Source organism: Apteryx mantelli, chromosome 10, assembly GCF_036417845.1.
Source record: "Apteryx mantelli isolate bAptMan1 chromosome 10, bAptMan1.hap1, whole genome shotgun sequence".
NCBI lineage: Eukaryota > Metazoa > Chordata > Aves > Apterygiformes > Apterygidae > Apteryx > Apteryx mantelli.
This window is the reverse complement of record NC_089987.1, coordinates 4,237,579-4,261,179: the sequence shown is the minus strand read 5'-3', so window position 1 is coordinate 4,261,179 and position 23,601 is coordinate 4,237,579. Positions and strand designations below refer to the sequence as shown.

Genomic DNA, 23,601 nt, shown 5'->3' with positions numbered 1-23,601 from the left:
GTTTTGGCAGATTTTTGCATGATTATTGATTGGGGTATTGATCTTATTTTAAATATATGGTTGAAGTGATGGAAATTATTTTAATGGAAGAGGACAACCAGTAGTCAGTCTAGGGGAAAAGAAAAAGATTGCTTCTGCTTTTATGAATTTTTGAATTACAAGCTTTATGGTAGACAGTTCTGATCCGCATTATGTGCACTCATGCTAATGTTAGGCTGTAGATGACATTTGTTCATTAAACCTATCATTCCATTAATTGTGGGGACGCAACCAACTGGTGCTTTCATACTAGGCAATGATCCGTTTTTTCCTCTGATCACAAAATGAGCTTTTGAGAATGATTTTTTTTTTCTTTTTTTTCCTCCATGATGGAATAAATACCACTCAGATTAATTCAAGTAAAATGTGTGGAAAACAGTTTCTTCAACTGTAAGAATTCTGTAATAACATCCAAGAAGCACTAAATTGGAAAACAGTAAAAGTCAAGTCACACACTAAGTTTTGAGCTTTTGATTGCTTAAATGGTAAGGAGGCAAAGTTGTACTGACTCATGGGCTACATTTGGCCTACTTTACCAAGCTTGGATCTTTCTCCAGACACTGTGTAGAAATTTGTTACAATGACCTAGTTTCAAGCTCCAGGCTAGTCATTAAGGACTGTAAGCTGTACTAACAGCTTGCTCACAATTTGTTGTGTTTCCAGTTGTTAAAAGCTTTAGTACGCAACCCCTCCACCCCCAAGGTACAGTTTGTTCATTTGTCCAGAGCTTCGTCATTGCCAAACTTCTACTTATGAAAATGGACTTTATTCTTCCATAAATACAGAGGTATAATTTAAAATTATTGTCAGCACAGAATTATATTTCAGGAGAACTAACTTCTGAAAATAGCTGTGTCACAGACTGCACAGTAATAAAGATGGCCAGTGCTCTTCATATCTTCTAGTTACAGACTGTTCCTTGAAAATTCAGTGTTGAAAAAATATGAACCTGTTTTCATTCCAGCTTACCATCCTGTCTATGTCTTTATAAATGTCTTAGCAAAGAATTTCTTGGGATTTGAAAGTTCAGAAGGCTTCATATCAAATTAAGTAATAATACATGTACTAAGACTTCATGGGTTTCAGCCTCAAGAGGAAGGAGAACCTGAGGGAAGGGTGTCTTTCCCCACCCTTCCAAGAAAATGAAGATGACAAACTTAAGCAAAGTGTGAGAAAGAAGTAAAGGGTGAGATAGAAACACCTTATTTGCTCCTGGGATGACTAATTAAAGAGCATTATCTCTGCTTATAAATGCTAGGTGCGCTCATACACACGCGCCCTTGTTTTCCTTGCCTGTTTCTGCACGTATCGAACAGATTTCTGTCTGAATGGTTCATTTTCCTCCTCTACTGCAGGTTATCCTGACAGCTTTAGGAGTAAGTAAGTACACTTTGTAGAAGCAGCTGAATGAGCAAGGCTGTATAGCTAATGGTATGCATCAACTATTTCGTGACTTCAATTTATATGTGAAGTAGTTTTGACTTCTTAGGCCTTCTGCTTTGATACAGTTGAACTATTTCTTGCTACCTTTAAGTAAAAGCTGTATTTTTAACTCATTTGTGAAAAAGCAGTTGAAGTGAGAGTATTTGCAGTTTGAACTAATTTGGCTGGAAGATCTGGAGCTGTTTGTTATTAGATGAAAGCCACATTAATGCTGCTTGAGAGCAGAAGTTGACATTTCATTTTCCTAACTCTTTCCAAGTACAGGTGATGCCAAAATGATGATGCATGAGCACTGTTTTTACTACTCGCTTTTCCTAGGACAAGCAGCAGTGTAATATGTATTCCTCCTTCTTGCATTCCTCCAGAAGAGCTTTCTTGTTGCTAGACTGGAATACCAGTGGTGATTTCATTTCAGGCAGTGGAGTAACATTTGCATTCGTTCTGTAAGTGGTTAAGGAGCACACAGCAAAAAACAGTCAATGTGGATAGAGCTTGAAGATTAATAATTTTAATCTTTTGGGGTCTTCAGAAAAGTTGTTTCCTATTTCTCCTCCCCTCCCCCCAAATTGTTGTGTTGCTGCTGCCCGTGCCTGCTTAGTTAAGGTGTCACATGATTCGTTATGGTAATCAGCGATACTAGACAAATATAAAACTACTGATACTTTCATTACTATACAGTAGAAAACCAATTTTCTTGTGTAGGTGTATTTGTTAATTGATTTTATGTAATTTATGTTTTATAAACTAGATGCAGTTAGTATCTTTAAGATTTAAAGTTAATGCTATGGATTAAATTTCTTGTTCAAGCTGGCATAAAATCTGTGCTGGAATGTAAATCTCTATTCTACTATGGTAATCAATTATAGATACTAGTTTAGAAACTTGATTTCAATTTTGTTGCTGGTTGCTGTGTTTCAGGTGGTAATTAGTAGAGTTTGGGATGTTGCTCTAAAGCAGCTGTTTAACGTGAGAAACTTTTTTAAAGAGAGAGTTAACTTTGGGAGACAGGTGTTCAGCACTGGGAAGTTTCGTTCTTTACGGCATGTCGAACTGAACACTAGAATTAGTGGCACCTGGCTCACTGGTGAATCTTGAAAATGCAGGCTGAAAATCCTTTCCTTGATAGGATCTTCAATAGTCTCCTTCATTCTGTATTCCTAACTTCTATTAGAGGAAAAATACACTGTACAAATTCTCTGCAGATGTAAAATTTGCATTATCGTAGTCTCAAAATTTAAGTACCCCCATAAGAAGAGGGTATACGTGTCTCTGTGCTCTCTTCAGTCCAATAGGAATGAGATCTGTACTGCAGTCGTATCTGGTTCTTTTAAATCTTTGCAGCGGTTTACCAGTAATTTTGTGTGTGTGTGTTCGTGTGTGTGTGCTCTCCAAAGCTTACCAGAATGTTTTGAATTTAATCCCAGAACATGCAAAATTTTGATAGATGGAAATATGGCAAACAAATCTGAAATATGGATAACATAAGAAAGTTTAATAAAGAAGCTAGAGCACTCATGCTGTTACCAGTTTCATGTGAAAGGAGGCATCATTTCAGAATTGTACAAAGTATATTTAATTTTGGTTCAATTTTTGTCATGTATGTGTCAACTGTTGTTAGTGTCAGTATTGAAAGGAGATTCTGTTTGTTTATCTGTCATGTACCATCTCACTTCATGCTGTCTCATTTTTAAGCTTATTTAAGCATTGTTTGCTTTTATTTTTATCTTGGTCTCATAGATGTGAGCGTCTGCAAGAAGGTATTCACATTTGAAAATCCCCCAAAGTTCACAGTTTGTGTATTTGGAAACTGGTGTGAAAAAAGAGGCTAAACAACATTTGAGGAGCATTTTCTTTCTGAAGTGGTTGTTTATTAAAACAAGCCTCAATATGAAAGATACTAAATGGAAAAAAAAAATCAATTTATGATTGATTCCAGTGGAGGAAAGGCATCTTGATATGTTGGCGTGAGATTACTTAGTTAAAATCATGTTTATTTCAGTATATTTAATAACGCTGTATATCTCTGGCAAAAGATTAAATTGGGTTAGAGTTGTGAATTGCAAAATGGAATAGCTCCATCAGTGTATTGTAGTTCTTTTTTTTTTTTTTATTCATTTGCTTTTCCATTCTGAATGAGAGGTTTGGAAACACTGACAAGAAAAACTGAAAAGTAATAGAGGTAGGGTTGTTTTTCTTCTTTTTTCCTCAGAATCCCACAAAGCCTCCTCCTCCCCCCTGCAGATGAGAGTATTTTCTTCCATTTGCTTTTCTTATAGAACTGCGAATGGAAGATGGTTGAAATTTATCATATGAGTTAATTTTGACATTGCTCTTAATCTCTGACAGAAATAAGCTAACCAGTCTTTTCACTGTGAGGCTTCTGAGGGATTCCTTGAATACACATAGTACAAGATTGATTACTGCTGTGCAGAGTTGAATAATCTGGAGAGTAGCAGGAAAAATGCAGTGTAAAATAGATAGTGGCTCAAAAATGAGAGAGGATTCCTTCCCCGTAGCTGGAACAGAAAGCAGGTATGTAGGTTGCAGAGATGATTTGAGAAGGAGGGGGAGGTCAGATTTGACTTCAAATTAAGCCTCTTAGGGATTATGTATTGGTAAAAGTAAGTCTAGGGGCAACATTATGATAGAAAAATTTTAAAATTTCCCTCCAGCATCCTCTTAGACTTTATCTTCCACATCCAGTATTGGAACACTGGACTCTCCTTTAAATAATATTCTTGCCTCACTTTGTGGGTTACCGCTTAGATCCTCAGCTACTAAATATTTAGCATGCTTTTAAAACAGATGCTCTTGTTGTTTGTCTGAGGTTATAGATTAATTAAGGTTAACTTTTTAAATAGGTAATTGAATACTATTTTTGCTTGGGAAAAAAAGCTTAATTTTTGCCTTAAAATGAAATTTGTGAGGATCTTGGAATAATTAAATCTTGTATTTCATTGGCAATATTTTGTAATATTTTGTGCTTACATTTTGCCGTACGTATTTAGTTTATGTATTGTTAATGGTAATATTCATGGATTTTGCTAACTGCTCTACTTTCTGTTGCCTTAGAATTGTGATATTGCATTATTCAAATGTGCTTCTAAAGAAATGGCATCCCTCTGATTAAACTAATTTACATAGTACATGTCATTTTTACTTTATTATTCCATCAAGACACTGAGTTTTTATCAAATTTATATGGGGGGTAGCCACAGTTAATGTGCAGGAAAGGTGCCTAGTGCAGTATCTTCTCAAAATTTTTCCTCATCTCAACCTGATTTTTTTCTGTACAAAGTTTTCGGTAATACTTAAAATTTTTATCTCCTGAAACGATCATTAACATGTAGATTTTGAAAAGTCATATGGACTTAAACATAAGGCAAGTTATTTATGTGTGAGATAGGACCAATTCAGCTGTCTTTTCATATATGCTGTCATAGTAATTGTGCTTATACTCTGTTAGGGTGATTATACAGTTGTAGTTACCATAAAGATAAGATAAGAGGCTGCTGCTGCACTGACAGGTTGGTGATGGTCGACATGATGAGCAGTTTGCCTCTACTGCCTTATGTCCCCTGTTAGCAAGTCACAGTCCCTTGCCTGTACTAGGGCTGACTCAAAGCAGTCTGTGTCTGGAAACCGCTTTTCGTTCCAAGCTTGTACGGTAAAGTCCCAATCTGTCATTGGGCCTTCGAACTACTGTGAAGTACCTGCAAGTTTAGAGATTGACATATGTTTAATCAGGAGGAAAGCAGGGGAGCTAGGGCAGGTTAAACTTTGGCTATTAAAGGAATCATAATTTGATGTAGCTCTGATTGATATATCTTTTATGCAGATGCACAACCAAAAATAACTGAAATTGGAACTGAAATAGTCTGAAACTGCTTTGTCCAAGTTTATCACGTGCTAGTGTATTTCTTCTGCATGTTTTAAGCCTTATTTAAAGAGTGTGGGGTAAATTAATGTTGGTCAGTAGTAACTTATATAAGAGCAGTGTAAATCATTAATTAAACTTCTGTTTGACTGCTCCCAATTTTTTTGCTTTTTATTTGAGTTTGAAGAAAAACTAACTTTAGCTTTTAAAATTATTGGGGATAATTTAGAGCATATAAGCAAGGCCCCTAAAAGCTCAAACTGCTAATGGGATTATTTCTTGGAAGATTATATTGCGTTTACAAAATCCTAGCTCTCTATTGTTTAAAAATGCTTACTGCTTAGGCACTTCAGTTGCAGAAAAAGCTTTTAAATTTGAACTAATGTACAATGGTACAGTGGTGTCTTTCTGAAGCTGTGTTTCACAGCTAAAATCAAATGTGTTCTTACGTAGAGATAACTAATCTTTATAGTGCCAGCCACGCCAATTTATTGGGCTGTAGGATAGCATGGACAGCAGTCATGAAGTTCGTGCTGCATTTTGGATGCTTAATATGCAATGGCTTTTCCTCCCTCTACATCCTTTTTTCGGTAGAGATTATTATACTCTCCAAATGATGGGATATCTCTGTTCCTTTTCACCTCAGCAGGAAGTTGTGCCTTAAAAGAATGGTAGAACCTTCCCTCCTACTAGCAGAGGGTGCTGTGTGTGCAGGCTGCAGAAATCTGTTTATTGAGAGACTGGGTTGACTTAAGAGATAGAGAATAGGAAGGTAGATTTATTTAGGTATGTTTAGTTTCATCAATCATATGCCCTGATACCTCTCTTTTGAAACAGTATTTTTCTCAGTCTTCATTTACAACATAAGAAACTGTTAATTGACTGACTTTGTGTTTGCAGGTATAAAGCTCTGCTAAGTAAAGCTTCATAAAATCAAATAAAGTTCTGGTTTCTTCATGCCCAAATGGTAAGGGATATTTGCCTGTGGGGAAATGGGTTTGTTTGTTTTTTTCATTGTAGTCTGACTAGGATTAGTTTCTGGATTAGATGTTAGTAAATTTTTCATGTCCTGTTTTCAGTTATGAAGAAACAGTTGCATAGGCACAGTGTTTCCCTATGTGAATACTTTGTTGTTTAGTAAAGTGATTCCATTAAGATAGTATTAGTAAACATTTTATTTAATTTTGGCTCATGTTCCCTAATCAAAAAGTAGCACTTTCTTTTGCTCTGCAAGAAGTGCTGGGCCTACAGTACCTCCATTAAAAATGTTGGTAAATGAAAAAGAATGTAATATTATATGGGGGAATTAGGGTTGGATTAGCATTGCTTCTAACAGTCTATAGCTGAGGGTTTTTTTTTGCATGAGTGCATCAAAAATGTCTCCTAAAAACATAATTTAGTTATGATTTAGCATGTTTTTGGAAGGTGATAAATTCTAGTTATGTTACTGAATAAAAATGGCTCGATTATATTGAGAGCATAAACCAAGTTTAAGTCCTATACCAAGAACTATGAAGCCATTCACTGAAATTTAATTTAGGAATTCTGTTCCGTTTGGGTGTTGTACTGTCTCAGCTGGTAGTTAGTAGTTTTTTTGTATGTTATTTAAAGGGTTAACTGTTAAACAGGTGTAGGGTTTTTTTGGAATAAACCCTCTAAAGTTTAAAAAATATTGTGTTTTGATTACAGGATCTAGAATTTGCGGCAAAGCAGTCTGCACTGCGGTAGAGGTCAAATTTCAAATTTTAAGAACTTTTTTCTGCAGTTCAGCTCCCGGTCTAGTTAGTTATATCTTGATACAGCTAAGTTAAGGATTTACCATGAATAAGACTTGACATTGATAAAGCTGGTGTCTTTGCCAATTTTCTGATGGAAGGCTAGAGAATAGCAAAGAATTATCTTAACTGAAGGTTAAAGAGTACGCTGAAGATTGATAAGAATGGTAAGCTGCGATGTAGTATACCAAACAACTACTGACCTGCTTTTATCAATACACATAATATTTGTGACTAGTGACTTAATGCATTGTATCCTTTCACATGCCAAGACTGTGTAGTCTGTGGTATCTTCCAGCCCTCTGTTTTGTGAGTTTATTCAACTCCTTGTTCAAATTGCCCTTCTGTCTTGGTATATCTCTGCTGTGCTGATTAGCTTCCTTGAATGTTCAGATGCTGTTCAGCTAATCAGGACTGGTAGTGGAAGCTTAGAGAAACTCCAATCTGATGAAATGCCAACCTGTCAGGCCTTTTTGCTGCGAATGCTTCGTTTCTGTAAACTATTTCTAAACTCTCATTTTATCATCAGTTTTTTTTGTGTGGTCTAAGTAGGTACTTGCGCTTTTTCGTATAAATATAGATATAAAATATCAAAAAGGGTGGATGAGAACCTAGGTTATTTCAGTTCAGTGGGACTCTTGTAAGCTGAAGCAGTGGTACCGTTAGAGCATCACGTAACTCGCGTTTGAGTAAGTATGCTGAAGCTTCGCACTTAATAGTTTAGCAAAACTCTGGGAAAAAAGATCTCACCTTTTCTGTTGTGAAAGGTAAGTACATGTGGTGTTACAGAAGGACTTGTGTATACTGTTGCAACTTTTCACCATACATACTTGTTTAAAACCAGTCACAGCATGAGCTGGAGTTCGTGCTTTGGAAACGCATTGTATACGGTTCCAGAGCCTGAGGTAGTTTGCTAAAGACTGAGGAGGGAAATGAAGTGAGAGTTGGGATGCAAACACATGAGTTTCATGCTCCCAACGCACAGGTCATTTTAAATGCCAGTATCTTAATAAATTTTACTGTGAATTTACCTAATGGCCTCAAATTTAATCCTTCTTTAACAAAGATCCTTCTCTTTTATTTTTTAGTATATTTTTGGGGAGTTCAGCCCTGATGAGTTTAATCAGTTCTTTGTGACTCCACGATGCTCTGTTGAGGTAAGATCCATTTTAAATGTTTTTTTAGAAAATTATATTTTAAAGCTACCTCTCTTTGTGTCTGTTTGCTGTATAACAATAAAACTAGTTTTTACCATTTTATCAGCTTGCTAATTTACAAACTGAAGATACTGAACAGGAGTCTTCCCTTCCATGGATGTTAAGTCAGTTTTTAGAAATATGGAATGACTTATTCTGCCTTTTGCTTGTAATCCTTCAGAGGTGGAATAGCTGGCACTGTAATGGTGGTATGTTGAAAGTGAATTATCCAAGTAGTATTACCTTGGATTTGATTGCTTTGTTTAGAGGTGGATATAGGAGAAAACTTTTTCAGCAGTCTTGGTTGTATATAAGGTGAGGTTCTAAATCTTCTGAGTCTTTTGAAAACACGGTAGTTCTTAACTTTTTTTGACAGGTGAAGCACTGCTAACCATCTAAGCTAAACTTGTAAGACTCTGCCTGAGGTCTGCAGAAATGAGAAATAAATGTGATCCATGGATCAACAATGAACTAATTACAGTTGAGAACCACAGAGTGGAAACAGTTATCTAATGTGTATCTGAGTTCATAACATACTACAAAAAGAAATGCAAACTCTTATTCTTGGTAGAGGAGGAAGAAACCATTTTCTTTTGTAGGAAAGCAGGTATTATGCCATTGTCTTAAACTCCAGACTTGAGAAATAATTTTCTATCTTAACCTTTGGATGAATTTCCATGTTTTTCCTCCAAACCTTTCCATCCTGCTTCTTCCCCCACCCAAGGAACTGAACACTTCATGTATAGGTGGGGAAATTCACTTTCACCACATTTTACAAATCTGGTGACTGTTCTTAATGTGACTTAATTTCCTCTTACTTAATTTTGAAGTGTAATTAGTGTGCAGAAGTTCAATGCCATGCTTCTTATGGAAATTGTAGGTGTACCTCTGACAAGAATAAAGGTGTATTGTGCTGCATGAAAGGAGTATGGGGAAGGGGGAGTGTAGAAATAAAAAGCTTCCACTTGCCTTTAGGGATGGCTTTGCATCTGCTGTGGTGGGTGGGAAGGAGCGCAGAACAGAACTTCAGGTAGTGTCTGCTTCTTCTGATTGTCTTGTTGTTTCCCCACCATTAAATATGGTAGCAGCAGCATGATGTCTGCATCCTATATAGTGTCACCGTAAGTGTCCTGTATCAGATATTCCAACTCTCACACTGTAGAAGATGAAAATCTTGACTTCTGTAAAGCTTCTGATGTAGTCTGGTATTCTCATAGTATGTTGAGGAAACATGAGCCTGCAATATAAAATGAAGCAAGACTGATTTGAATGACTGTGTCTCAAGAGTACCACTTGCTGGTTAGCTGTCAAAATCTAAAACTGTGTTGAACCGTGTTCCTTAAGTTTGCCCTTGATCTGGTTCAGTTCGATGTTTTAATTATCTTCACGATGAAATAAAAAATATGCTTATTAATTTTGCGGTGTGCTGATATTTTAGAGAACGTTAGGAAAGTGGTCTGAAAAAAAAAATAGAATGAAATTCAAGAAGGACAAGAGTGAGATTATAATACTGCAGCTGTGTTTGACATACATTCTGTTGGGGGTAGCGCCAGGTCTGGGAGTCCCAGAATCCACTGCTGCTTGCGTCCTTCCGAAGTCCCTTACTTGTCTGTAGACTGAAGGGTGGACTGAAGCAAGGGACTAGTTAAAGTTACAGGTAGTCCTTACTAAATTTCTTAAGAAAATTGGCAGTGGAACCATAGTCAGTAATGAAATCTTTTGTGAAAGGGATAGATGTGTACAGATAAGATGCATGAAGTAATTCTGTCAGTTTGCTTGGTATTGGCAAAGAATCAACTGGAATATTAGTTTTGGCACCATGCTTCAGAGCAGAATAACAAGAGAGGTCTAGAAGGCATTGAAAGATTGAAAGAATAGGAGTTTTTGGTACAAAAGAGAAGACTGAAAGGTGTTTATTGGGACATGCAACGCTTCCTACGCTGTAGTGTGTTGGTTGTAGTGGGTAGACGAAGAAGTAATGAGCCTCTACTGCAATTGGAAGATTTAGAGGTCAGTAAAGTACTTGGTGAGATATTAGAATAACCTGTTACTTTTGGCATTCGCAAACAGGCCAAAAAATATATATCAAAAATGCATATGATAGAGGGTCTCAAACTTTGATTCTGCTCCCCTCCTTTCTCTCTGTAATAGTTTTGGTGTATTTGGTTAGTCCCTGTATTCTCCCATGTACACTTTATTCACACACGCTGGCCTTCGTTCCAGTGACACATTCCCAAAACTTCTGGACATCTCTTTTCATGACGTTTTTAATGCATGTTCCATCAGATATCTGTTGGCTGAGATGATTCAGATGACCCAGTTGCAAGAAACAGCTCAACTCAGAAATATCTGCTTTACACAGCTGCTGTTGATTAACTATTGGTAGGCAACCAATAGGTGGACTACTCCAATTTTTAAAAAATTTTCTTTTAGGCATTATATTTTTATTAAGCCTCATGAATTAGAAAAATGATGAATCACAAATTTTATTGTAAACTGTTGGCCATAGACTTGTAAATTTTTTAACCATAGAACTATGCTGAATCTGCATTAAATTTTAATGTAGATAATAGGTTCTCAAGAGCTTGGAGCCTCTTTTTCCACCTATTAATCCTCATTTTGACCAGGAAAGTTGCTGTATTTAGAAGTACTATGGTTTATAAATGTATTTTACAGTATATGTTATACTTTTTTTTTTTTTTTTTTTAATACCACTATTTAGGAATATTTTTCTCACTACCTGTGAGAACTATGGTCTACAATGCTTTTAGAAGGCAATACATAAATATCTGCAGTTTTGGAGAACTGAAACTTCAGCGGAGAAATCTCTGGTATTTGCTACGCTGTTGCATTTAATATTTAGGGTAGCATTATAAACTGCACTGCACCCTCACAGTTTTATCTCCGGCTGCAGGGACACTTCAGCTGTTCTCCAGGCAGCTGCTGGGGGGCTGTGTACCAGTGGCCAGTTCATGGCAGGCGCAGGAGAAGGCGTTCAGCTGCTGGGGGAGTTTGGGGTGGGGGCATTAGAAATTGCCCACCTGTGGTTACGCAGTTAAAAGGGTTATATCAACCACTGAGCCCATAAAAAGGTGCCAATGTTTTAGATTAGACTGTGAGTTACTGTCTAGTAACTGTGTGCTGTGGTCACATTATGCTTGGTCTGATGATCCATAATCTTTATTTTTAAGTGTGATTATTTTAAGAATGGAACTTAACTGAAACATTTCAAGGGCAACGCAATACCTGAAATGGGTTGAGATTGAAAAGATTTAGGTGTGAATATTGTCTGCACGAAACTTTTTCCTCCTACATATATAATTTGGTCTATCTTTATCTTCAGTTTTTATCTTAAAAAGAGGATATGTTCCTCATTTTAAAATCCTGGTAAGCTGTCGAAGAAAGATCCTGAGGCTCTGAAGTGAATTGCTTGAGAATTTGATGAGCCTATGGTGTGTAACCAAGATAATCTTTATCTTTCACTAATTGTGGTAATCTGCAAGGACATTTGAAATTACAGCGTGGGATTTGATAAGTATAGAAACATGAGTTCAACAAGACACTCTCAGAAAGTTAGACTTTTACAATAATGTTATTTGTAAAGGATTCAGATGTTTCAAATGAAATTGATACCATGTTATTAATAGAGTTGTTTTGTCTTCAAATAAGTTTCTTTTTGCTTTTTTTCTCTTTTTTTGTACAGCTTCCCCCCTACAATGAAACAGTTTCATGTGGTATTAAGTCCACGGGTAAGTTTCGTGATGGTAAGAAATCAACACTGATTTTCATAAACTTAAAAGTTGTGCAACTTTCTGTAGCATTACTGCAGGCTGTCTTTAAAGTTAGTCTTTAAAGCTTGATTAGCATGCATACTTGCATATATTTGGCAGGTTGCTTTTTTCTAAACGCTTGTTTGTCAAATGAAATCTGTGAGGACACCTGAAAATGTTGCATTGATCTTTAGCTAATTAGAGTGGATATGCTTACTCTTTCTTGATTGTGCTACCACGCAATCTTAACGTCTTGGTGAAATAGTCTGAAATATATCTGTAAAATGTGGAGGGGCTGAAACTTTTGTTAGAGAACTTGTATTCAAGAAATAAATAAGTTGTATGGAGTTCAGCTGGCCCTCCTGTAAAAGTCACAGAATGAGTATTTTTCTGGCAGTTGCAACCTGGAGCTGGTGATCTGTTCAGTGTTCCCTTTGACCTTCTGTTTTTGTCTGGTCAGCTGTTTTTCTGGAAAATCCTTTTTTTTTTTCCTTCCTTTTTTTTTCTTTTTTGAAAGTATGATTCTTGATATAAAAATGCATTACGGAGTTCCAGTCTTAAAGCTATAATGATCATGCTTCTACTCTGTCTCAAACCATTCACCTTACAAATTGAAAAAGAAACCTGGCCTGATTTCATGATTGTATAAAGTTGACAGTTAAGTAGTAGTTTCCATAACTCTGTATTAATACATACTTTGTCAGTACTTTAAGTAGCAGGTAAATTATTGGTTTTTTTCAGTGAATCAGGGGAGAAACAAGGAACCTTACCCAGACTTACCCAGACATGTTTGAAAATGATAGAAATGACACCCAGATCTTCTAAAAAATAATGCAAGTATCTGGTCATTTCTCAGAAGTACTTAAGAGGACCAAAATGCACATATCAGTGTTTAAGAACACCTGATCATTATGTTCAGTACCTTTAGCCTTGCCTTTAAAGATTAAGAAGATAACCATCATAAAGATTACAACAAGCCCCATTTGAAAACAGATGTGCAGCATTTCTGGAAATTGGGGAGCTTTATTCAGTGCAAGACCAGCTTTTGTAGTTTTAAAACTGAGTAGTTTTAAGTAGGAGCTTGAAAAATTCATTAAAAGGACTTCTGTTACAAGTTTTCTGTTGTTGATGATATAAAGGGGCTTCCAGTCATACGTTGCTTTGTCTAACTATGGATTTAAGTTCTGTTCTTTAAGACTGAGATTTCAATGTTCACAAGCCATACAGAAAGCTGGTTTGTACAAATGTTTTTCAGATCATACCTAGACCTTGAGCGAATCCCTCCCAGCTCTGAGATTAGGTAATGACAGCAAATTAGGTTTTGTCTGAAAAATGTCTTTAACAAGCTTGCACTGTACTGTGCATGCATATTATCGTTGTGATGGCAGCATAAGAAGCTATGGAAACTAAAATGGAATGCTATGCTTATGCAGAATATTTATAATAATAATAATGAGATGACACATACTGACCATGTAGTCACTCCATAGTATAATTATTTTTATACTTATCTTCAGTGTTTAACTGTAATACCTTATTAGAAGATCTGTTGATATTTACTAGGAATAATCAAATCATGGCTGAAGCTCTAATATTAAGAATGTTGTTCAGACTAATTAGTACTGTGCATTAAGAACTTTTGTTATAGTACGTTGACTTTGTCCTCAGAACACTTGTTGACACTTCTCTCAATGTGCATGTGATGTTGTTCATGGCTTTAGATACATCTGTTTCAGTCCATTCAACAATAGAACTTCAAAACACTGTGAACCAGATTGAAACAAAACTGCCCAGAAGCGAAGTGGAAAGTCAAAACAAACAGAAAAATGTACCTGTTCTTATTTCAAAGGAACTTGACACAATCTTAGGCCAAATGAGCTTCTGCCTGCTGTGCTGTATACCCACTATAAAACAAATACTATGATTTTTTACTCTAGTCCTGATGTAAGGTGTAAATTTCAGTTCCTTCATTATAATATCCTAATTTTTATGTTAAATATTGGAATACCAGTTTTGCTTTTGGCTGGATTTTAGCCTACCGTGTTCATGTTGCACCTTCAGCAAAATTAACCTTGTGCCCCACTTGAAAGGGAATATGTGGTGTTCTCTGCTGCCCGCTTGCTTTGAGTTGGCTCTAGCATTTGTCTTGTGTGCAGTAAGCTGATTCAGTTCACCAAAACAGAAAAAAATACTCACTTGGCTAGGTTTTTGCCAGGTTAGCTTTTGGTAACACAAGTACCGGAAGATGGCTGGAGAGCGGAGAAGCAGTGTGGGAGGGGAGAACCGAGAAAACTCTTTTGGCTCTTTTGGTAGACTTAACTCACCACAAAGGGAAACCACACTTTGTTTAAAAGAAATTTACTTTTCTAACAGGGGTTTTGGAAAAGAAAAAAGTCCTGGATTGTTTGGGGTTGGTAGGAATTTAAAATGTGCCCAATAATTCATTCTTTACGTGGCTGGAGGAATATTAGGTGTTACCGGTTGTTGCTTGTGCGTTTTCCTACTGAAACAAAGGGTGAAGAGCTAGCTAGCTCTTGGTTCCTGCTTGAACTAACAAGCTGCTCCAGAAGCAGATGAACTAATGAACAATATTTTTGTTGTGGATTTGTGTCCTATGTCCCCTAAAACCCATGACCTGAATTTGCAAACTCCTGAAGCTGTGGCTGGTCTGGAGCTGTGTGGGCGCTGACTGATCAGCCGGTACATGCGCACGGATTAGCCAGTTAGTGCTGCTGCTGAACAGAGCAGGTCATGCCTGGGATCTCCCAGCCCGTCCCTCTTAAGTGGATATCAGGTAGCACCTTTCCGCATCCCTGCCCCTAGGCTGCTGATTTTTAAAGACACTTTAGCCATTTTCTCTGTTTGGTGATATCTAGTCAGTGACTGCAGAAGTAGTTGCTGATTGAAATTCAGGCACTTGTTAACATGAGTTAGAGAAATCAGATTTGTAGGGAGAGTGGTTTTTTTTTTTTTTTTTTTTTTTTTTAAACTGGCTTATTTAGTTGGAAAAAATATATTGTTTTGAAATTAAGTTTTCTTTAGTCCGACTGACAGCAGAATCAAAACTTGATACAGGTCAGATGCATTTACTTCTCAAGTTAATAAATTAAAGCATTGGAGGAAAGCAATTAACATCTGTATTTACTTTTTTTTAACTGTGATTTGGCATGAAATTACATTCTGAAATTTTGTGTTATTTGCAAACTATTTAAGATAATTATTTATGATTACCTAAGACTGATCTTTGTAATATTTTGTTATTGCATGTGTAAGTCAGACCTCAACACACATTAAATGCCTGTTACTCTTCCTTTGATATTAAAACTATGTACCCTGTAGATTCTTGTTTCTTTCACATTTTTTCAAAATTAATATTTTTGTCAGATGACTTTTCTAAAAGCTACGTGGGGAAGCCACAGAGCTTCAAAACAGGTCTACATTATGTATCAAAACATTTTCCCCTAGTCTGTCCTCAAATAGGGTTATGTTTCCTTAGGCGTGGGAATAACTTTTTTCCTTAGGAACTATTGCTTGCTTTTTCTTGTGTTAACTCACTTTTAATGAATTTCTGTGATACACTTGAAAACGTGTCATATGTAACATTAGTAAGTTGCTCAAAATGTTCCAGTGTTGTAAAGAATAATGTGTATCCACTTATATTCATTTTGAAATAATATCTAGTGTCTGATTCTCTTGCAACATTCTTACAAGTCTGAAATGTGTTTTTTAGCCCCCTCCACCTTGGAGGAAACAGAGTATACTGAAACTGATGTCTTTGAAACAGCAACGTGTCATAGAAAGGCCTGCAAAATTTTTAAGTACTAAAATTAGAATTTATCTTCAAAATTTCTGAGACTTGGAAGCTTCATGAATTTTACATCCTTATTTGATATTCATGGAAGTAGTTATAACTGAAGTATTCAGCGTTACTAGCTGGAGCACATGCGTTATGGAACTTACTAATTAGTTTTATAAAATTGTGGTACTTTGTGACTGACAACATGTTGTGATACTGCAGCCTGCCATGAGAATATTTCCTAGCATTTATTTAAAAAGCATATCAAAGTCACAGGATGGATAAATAAAAAGTTTCGTCCACAGATATTTTAGTAGTGGTTCTATATACAAGTTGAACACAGTGACTTGCTTTGAGGTATATCTGTTGTATTTCTTGTGATACAGTTGTATAGTCAACTGTCATAAATTTAAGTAAGCTGTTGATGAGTCTTGAGTTCCAAAACCTGTAATTTCAGTGTTTCCACACAATTAAAATGATTTTATTTTTATTTTTATAATGATTATGATAAATCTTTGCAAACACAAAAACAAACCCTAAATCATTCTATGTGTGGAAATTACTTTTAAAAGTTAAACAGTTACAGGCTTGAACTTTTTAGTTGTCTTTTGAAAAGGCTGGCTTTAGAAGAAGCGTGGAATTAAATGTTGCACCATATTGTTTATGCATGTATCCTCTAATTAACTTAATGCAGAATATTGCTAAAGTCATTAGGCTTTAATAGGTGCTGTTAACAGGTCAGTTTAATAGATGTTATTTGCAGGACCCAGTGCAGTGGTTAGGAAGATTTATACCTGATTCAAGAAAAGCTGGATTGTATTCTGTCTTTTCCCAGGAAGATGATGTTTTTAAAATGATCTTCGGGATTTAGATAAAGATTAAGAATAACTTTAGTTTGAGGGAATGTTGGTTTTCTAAGTTGCAGAAAAATAGTTTGTTGTTGTTGTTTTCATAGCTTGTTGGTTAAATTTCATTCACTAACTGATTTTCACTTTCTTTTGTCCAGGGGAAGAGTATCAGAGAATTGAATTTGGTGTTAATGAAGTTATTGAGACAGAGTCATCTGTACTAAATAACACTGACTACAGTATTTCAAGCACTCTGAATCCTCAGGCTCCAGAATTTATTCTCAGTTGTGCACCTGCTCAGAAACCCCCCGATGATAGTCTTAGTGAAACAAACTACAACTCCATTGACTGCCAGTTCTCCGATCCAGCCCTCGCTTTGGATAGCGGTTCCAACGCTGAAAACGATGGCTTGTCTGGAGGCCTTGGACAAAGGGAGCGTAAAAAGAAGAAAAAAAGACCCCCTGGATACTACAGTTACTTGGAAGATGTCAGTGATGGCATTGCTCCCCCAGAAGCTCTTGTAAATGGCCATGCAAACTCATCAGGACTAAACAGTATAAGCACGGAGGATACAGAACTTACAGGAGACGTACCGTCCCTGGCCACACCGAGGACTTGTAACAGCCCTGACAATTCTGTAGACTTCATTAATGAAGCTGTCTCTGATGATTCTGTTTCTAGCGCACTAGACAATACCAGGACTGCAGGGCAGCCTGAGGTATGCAGTGTTACTAATTCTGAACAGTTTTGCCTCCCCTCAGAGACTGGCAGAGATAGCCCTTTAAGGACAGCTGTTGTACAGTCTTATGCTGGTACTGATACTACTGAAAATCTTGGCGTTACTAATGGACAAACACTTGAATCCTCCGGTGAGGACACAGCTGCCAATGGGGTAGAATTGCACACTGTGGAAAGCACTGACTCAGACCAAGCGAAGCCTGAGGAAGCTTCACCTACTACTGAGACGACAGTCCCGGTTGCAGGATCAGTCCCTGTTAATCAGCCCACAAAATCGTGGGCTAGTCTTTTTCACAATTCCAAGCCCTCTGCTTCCACATCTGTGGTCTATGTTGAGACTAAGTATACCCCTCCCGCCACATCTACTCTGGTCCCTGAAAAACAGGTTGAAGTGAAAGAGGGGCCTGTTCCAGTTTCAGAGGATCCTGTAGCCATAAAGATTGCAGGTATAGTTAATACACACGAGTGGATGTCACAGTAGAAGGCTGTTAACTTTGCTTATAAACAGGAGTGTACGGTATCGATAGGGATGAACCCTCTGTTAATGTCGTTAACAAGGTGATTGTTAATACGGGTTATGAGAGATGTGTAATTTAAAAAAGTTAGTTTTGTACCCCCATGAGTAAACAACTGAACAATAAATTATCATGTCATTATCCAAAGTGCAGTAAAACTACTGCTACCTGTGAACAACGTGCTTAAGTGAACTGTGATTTTAAACACACCAGTTAAATTTAGCTGTGTGCTATTGTAATAGGAAGAATACATTAGAAAAGTTTGTTGCACTGAAAATGGTATGTCACATTATCCAATATTTATGATCTTGTAATGCATTCCAGAAGAGAGAAGAGTGTTGATATATTTATGCCAACGTAGCTGAAATTCCTGAAAATTTCAGAATTCCTTAAAAATAATCATGAACAGTCCAGAGGGTACTTCAGGAAAGATAATGCATAATATAAAGGCTTTGACTACTGGTACTGTCATATTTATGGCTCTGATGATTAATGCTAAAATGTGCAGGAGTGATTTTGCAGACTGAATCCGCAAAAATATGAAGAAAATATCCAGTTAGCTGTATTTTATGTCACTGACTCATGGGTGTTTGAACAAAAATAATTCTATTTTAAATCTGTGAAATAGTCCATATGTAAAAAGGCTTGTACAAAATGCTGTTGATTTATGCAACAAGCTAATTTACAAGTACAGTGAAAATTAGCAAATGACAGTTTCAAGTGGAAGATCGTTTTCTGCTCTAACCAGAAGTTGACCTGGACTTTCCTGTTCAGAATACCCCTGAGTCCATGGCTACGTCTTATCCTCTTCCTCGGTCACTAATGATTTCATTACCTAAAATTACCTGGTCAGAGGACGCTCTCAGAATGATTTAAATTTCTGTGTATTTTCACTTAGGTGTCACAAACTCAGCTGAGTGTATAAAAGCGTGTATGTAAAGGTGATTATGGTCTGTATGAATCCGTACATTTAGAGTATGTTGTGCTTTAGAATCATAAGCTATCGTTTGGTAGTGAACTATTTTGTGTCAACTGTAAACCAAGAACTGCTCACCATAGATGAAAAGATTTCTTATTGTCCTGCCCAAGTGGCTTCTGCTTTAAGTTAACTTTCAAGACTTTTGCTCTTTTTGTACTACTTTTTTTGCCACCAGGTGGGAGCAGAGCTTCTTATTTTGTCTTTAATATGTTAATATAGAAGTATGATTTTTATACAGGGTTTTTTGTTTGCTTTTTTTGCACCTTGACTGTTAGCTGTTTTTGCAGAGGAATAATCTGAATATAGATCCTTTTCTAATGAAAAGGAATCAAAGATGAGTTTTATTACTGGCTGTTTTTAAATGTCCCGAGTACTATTTGGGAAATAGGTACGGTAATGCTTCAGTGCTTACACATACAAAAAGGCATTACAGGAGTTTTAATTTATATTTCCAGACAGATTGTTTAGTTTGGTCTGTTCATACTTCATTTCAGATCTTCTGCCTAGGTTAACATTATTATATACTGGTTTATAGTAATCCTGTATATTTTTCATGGGTAGATAGTTCCTCATTTTCTGGGTGTCTTACTTGAGAGTCTGTTGTTTGGTATGCTGGGAATCCACCAGTTTCAAGTCCAGCCAGTGTAAATGGTATTTTGACCACAAGTACTATAGGGTGCTAAACATGGGTAGAATCTAAAGTCTAAAGTATCTTGAGTTTGGCAAGCAAAATTAGCAGATCTTCTGACTTAATGTTGAAGCTCTGAGGCGTTTGTGTTCAGCTGTAACTTAGAATAGATGCTCAAGAGACAAGAAAACAACTTGTACAGATTGCTTTTTTGTGCCTCAATTTCACCAACTGTTACAAGGGGGTTAATGGTTCACGGGCAGCATTTAAGTTTAATGCTTTTCATGCATGTGTTAGGACTGTATTTACAGCTGTTTGAAAATGTTATTTGTTTCAACCTGCAAAGGTCTGTGGTTTCTTAGTCCTCAGATTTGAAAGATTTTATCCTTTCTTCATGATATATTTACTGTTCAGTGAAAGTAGAACTTTTTGCCAGAGGTTGGCAATGGCATACCTGCTGCTTAAGGAAGAGGTGAGAGTAAGGACTAGAAAATTTAAACAAATTTTGATGTTAAACTTGATGGAAAAAATACTGTACAGTTAATTTTAGCAAGTGGCTAAAGTGTGTGGCAAGTGGCTTTACTGGCAACACTATTAAATGGGTAAAAGGCCTCCTGAAGCAAGCTATGAACCACTGATGTCTATTTGGCAAAACTCAAGGAAGACGGACTTCAGAATGGTAGAAGAGTACTGCTGCAGTGCTTGCATATTTAAAAAGGGATGACCCTATTAATTATAAATGTGTTAGCCTAATCTAGGTGCTAGAACAAACATTTTAATAATTAATTTCGAAGGTTATAAATGGCCCATATCTGTGTTTTTTTTTAAAAAAAGACTGTTTTGCAGGTTTAACTTGTCACATGTTTCACATCTACTACCCTTTGATGCGTGATGATGTTAGTTAACTGTGTCTTACGTGATGTTCTAAACAAATTAGGGAAATAAGCAATTATAAAACTATTCCTTGAATAGTCTTTAACTGTGTTTTTTGTGTTAACTTTAGAAAAAGATTCAATGGAGTCTACAAAGATGTTCTGAATCCTGTTTTTTTGCAGTATTTTCATTATGGATGGGGACGATGCAATCAACAGTAAACACAGAATTTGTTTACAGTGGCAAAATTTCAGATTAATTGAAGAACCCAGCCATTTAAAATCTGGATACTTTTAGAAAGGTTAATCAAAAGGAAGGGAATCCAATCAAGATAAGTGTGGAAGGATACACCAAAACAGAAATCAAATGCGGGCATGCAGTATGAGGAAGGAACAAATAGCTTGGTAACAGTATTTGGAAAAAATAAGGGATCTAGAAATGCTTGGCGTTGATAAGTGTACGTAGGGAAGCTGAGGCAAACTAAGATTTATTTCAGTGTGTGTTAATGGAAATTTATATAGAAGAGATGGAATAGAACTGTTATATTTCTACTGCTGCTGCTGAGGACTCAATATTTTGGCCAGCTCTGGACGTTACTCTTCAAGGAAGATGCTATAGTGCAACAGACAAAACAGAATTAAGATGTGAAAACCATAATCCTTCAGCAAACACGGAAAATTTGCATTTACTTTATCTCAGATGAGATTATAGGAGAGATTATAGATGTAACTTGAAACGTGTAAAACGAATGTTTTAGAAGACAGCAGTGCACAGCTCTCCAAGACTATAGTGAACAAGGCAAGAGTTATTTAGTTTAATATGTAATAAAAATGGTTCGGCATTAAATATTAGAGAAATATTTCTTAATGTTTTTAAAGTTAGTTAAGCACTGGAGCAAGTAGTTGTAGGATGGAGGCATTGCAGGGTTTGGGTTTCTGGCACTTTTCTGCATCGTGCAGATTTGAAGAAGGATCCAAGTGACGGTCTCCAGCTACACGTTAAACTTTGCTGAAAGATAGTGATATTAATGCCTACATTATATTTTGACAAAGTCAATTGCTAACTTGTAATGCATATCTTTTTTTACAGCCCGGAGACCATATTTGCGTGATTTCTCCCTTGTTAAACTTGTACTTGCATTGGCCAGGGAATTACCTTTGTTAAAATTTGACAACCGTTTATATAACACCACGTGTTGAATGAACTTTAGCAAAATGTACAAATTACATAAATCTCTAAACACGGTGCTGTTCTAGATGTGTTTTCAAATGAAGACCATGTTTCACAACTAAGTATCAACAAAAGGGAGTTTGAATTCTTTCTGATTAGTAACTCATGATTTGTAACAAGTTTGAAATTTTAAGAAAAGCATCTCAGTTGTAAGTGTATTTTTCTTTCTTCCAATAGTCTTGTAATAGTTCTTCTAGTTAATGTGTAGATGTTGGATGTGGTATGAAAATGTGGTATCGAATATAATTAAGGTAAACAAATTCTTTCTGTTGAAAGAAAGTTCACTGAAATTGCTTTAGATGTTTACAAAGCAGTTTTATGGCCACAAGAGGATGCTAAAGGTCCTAATAGTGTTTTTTTCTTAGTATGATATGACATGGGAAAAATACAGTTGATTTTAAAAGTTATTGGTAGGCATATTAAAAATAAATGTTTTTATCATTTTTATGGTAATTTTCAATAGTGATTAATTGTAATAACAGGAAGATTGTATGTGTGGACATCACGAATGTTTAACACTTTACTGCATTAGCTATATATTCTGAAATATTTAAACAAGCACTGATTTTAAATATTTTTAAGGTTTTGGCATGTTTTAATTGGTTAGAACTGGCATCATCAACAGGAAATATGATCTCCTAGATAAAGAGAGAGATTGGAAATCAAAAGACATAGATTTTATTTGCAATTCTGCCACCTCATCTGCTCAGTTTTATTTCTTTTATGCCTCTGCTTTTCCTACTATACCATGTCTGTCTTGTCTGTTTAGATAGTCCTTCTGGTGAAAAACTATTAAGCCTATGCAAAGTGTAGCATGTGAGGGCTTTAGAGGCTCAGATTTTATTGTAATAAAAACAAATAACCCACTTTTTAGACAGTGGCTATGTTTATATGCTTGTTCTTTTATTAGCTTTATTCCTTCTGTCTTGTATACCTGTCCTTATTTTTCAGATTTAAAATATACCAGATCCAAGTTCTGAAAAACCTTTTCTTTAAACCAGTTTTATTTAGGTACCTAAATAACAGGTCAGACTTCCAGGAAAGATTCTCCCTGTCACTCTTCATTTCATAACTGTGACAGACTTGCTCACATGCCCTGGTCCCTCATTTTTAAACTTGTGCCATTGCTGAAATATTTGAAAGCAGGAAAACAGTAAGCATTATCTTATGTATTCCAGCATCTTTTTCTTTTTAGAAGGCTTAAAATAACCAGAGCATACCATTCTGAAGATCATATTAACATCTGTCTATCCTGTTTTCACGAAGATATTTTTTCTATAAGATAGTATAAGTTGAAACTTCTAAACAAGACTGCTGTATTGATACGACTTCAGGTCTTGTCAAAGCAGGAGACAAATTTGGCAAATACTCCATAAAATTGGTAGCAAGGGATTAAAGAAAATTTATTTTAATAAAGCAAAAATTAAAATAGGTCGTCTCAGCTTTGAAATGAGAATGAATAGTTTTGATATCAGCATCCTCCCCACCCAAATTCCAGGGTGTGTTCTGCTAAAGAAATCTGTCTGATTTCAAATACGAGTGATGGTAAAATGAAGCTAAAAATTACTTGCTAAGATTTCTGTGAATCTTGATAACTGATTTGCATTATTTCGTAATGAGTCAACAAACATTTGTTTTGATGATTTACACGTGCATTTTATTGCTGCTAAATTAAGTGCTTTTCATTCTACAGAATTACTGGAAAATGTAAAACTAATACATAAACCAGTGTCTTTGCAACCGCGAGGGCTGATCAACAAAGGAAACTGGTGCTACATCAATGCCGTATCCTTACCTTGAAAAAACAATATGCTTAAGTTAAATTTTATCTATATATAATTTCCTGGGTTATTCTGGTATGTATTTTATAAAAATATTCATTTTCCCCTAGTCT

General features: G+C 36.0%; 1 protein-coding gene across 3 annotated transcripts in view; it reads left to right on the top strand.

Moving 5' to 3' along the window:
* Positions 1-23,601, top strand: part of USP10 (ubiquitin specific peptidase 10) — a 55,949-nt gene that overhangs the window by 12,544 nt on the left and 19,804 nt on the right. For 2 of the 3 annotated variants that reach the window (XM_067302412.1, XM_067302414.1), the window contains exons 2-5: positions 8,223-8,291; positions 12,034-12,094; positions 16,903-17,928; positions 23,401-23,492. In XM_067302412.1, the coding sequence (XP_067158513.1) occupies positions 8,223-8,291; positions 12,034-12,094; positions 16,903-17,928; positions 23,401-23,492 (1,248 nt within the window). The remainder of the gene's footprint in view (positions 1-8,222; positions 8,292-12,033; positions 12,095-16,902; positions 17,929-23,400; positions 23,493-23,601) is intronic. The other variant, XM_067302413.1, reaches the window with a different exon arrangement.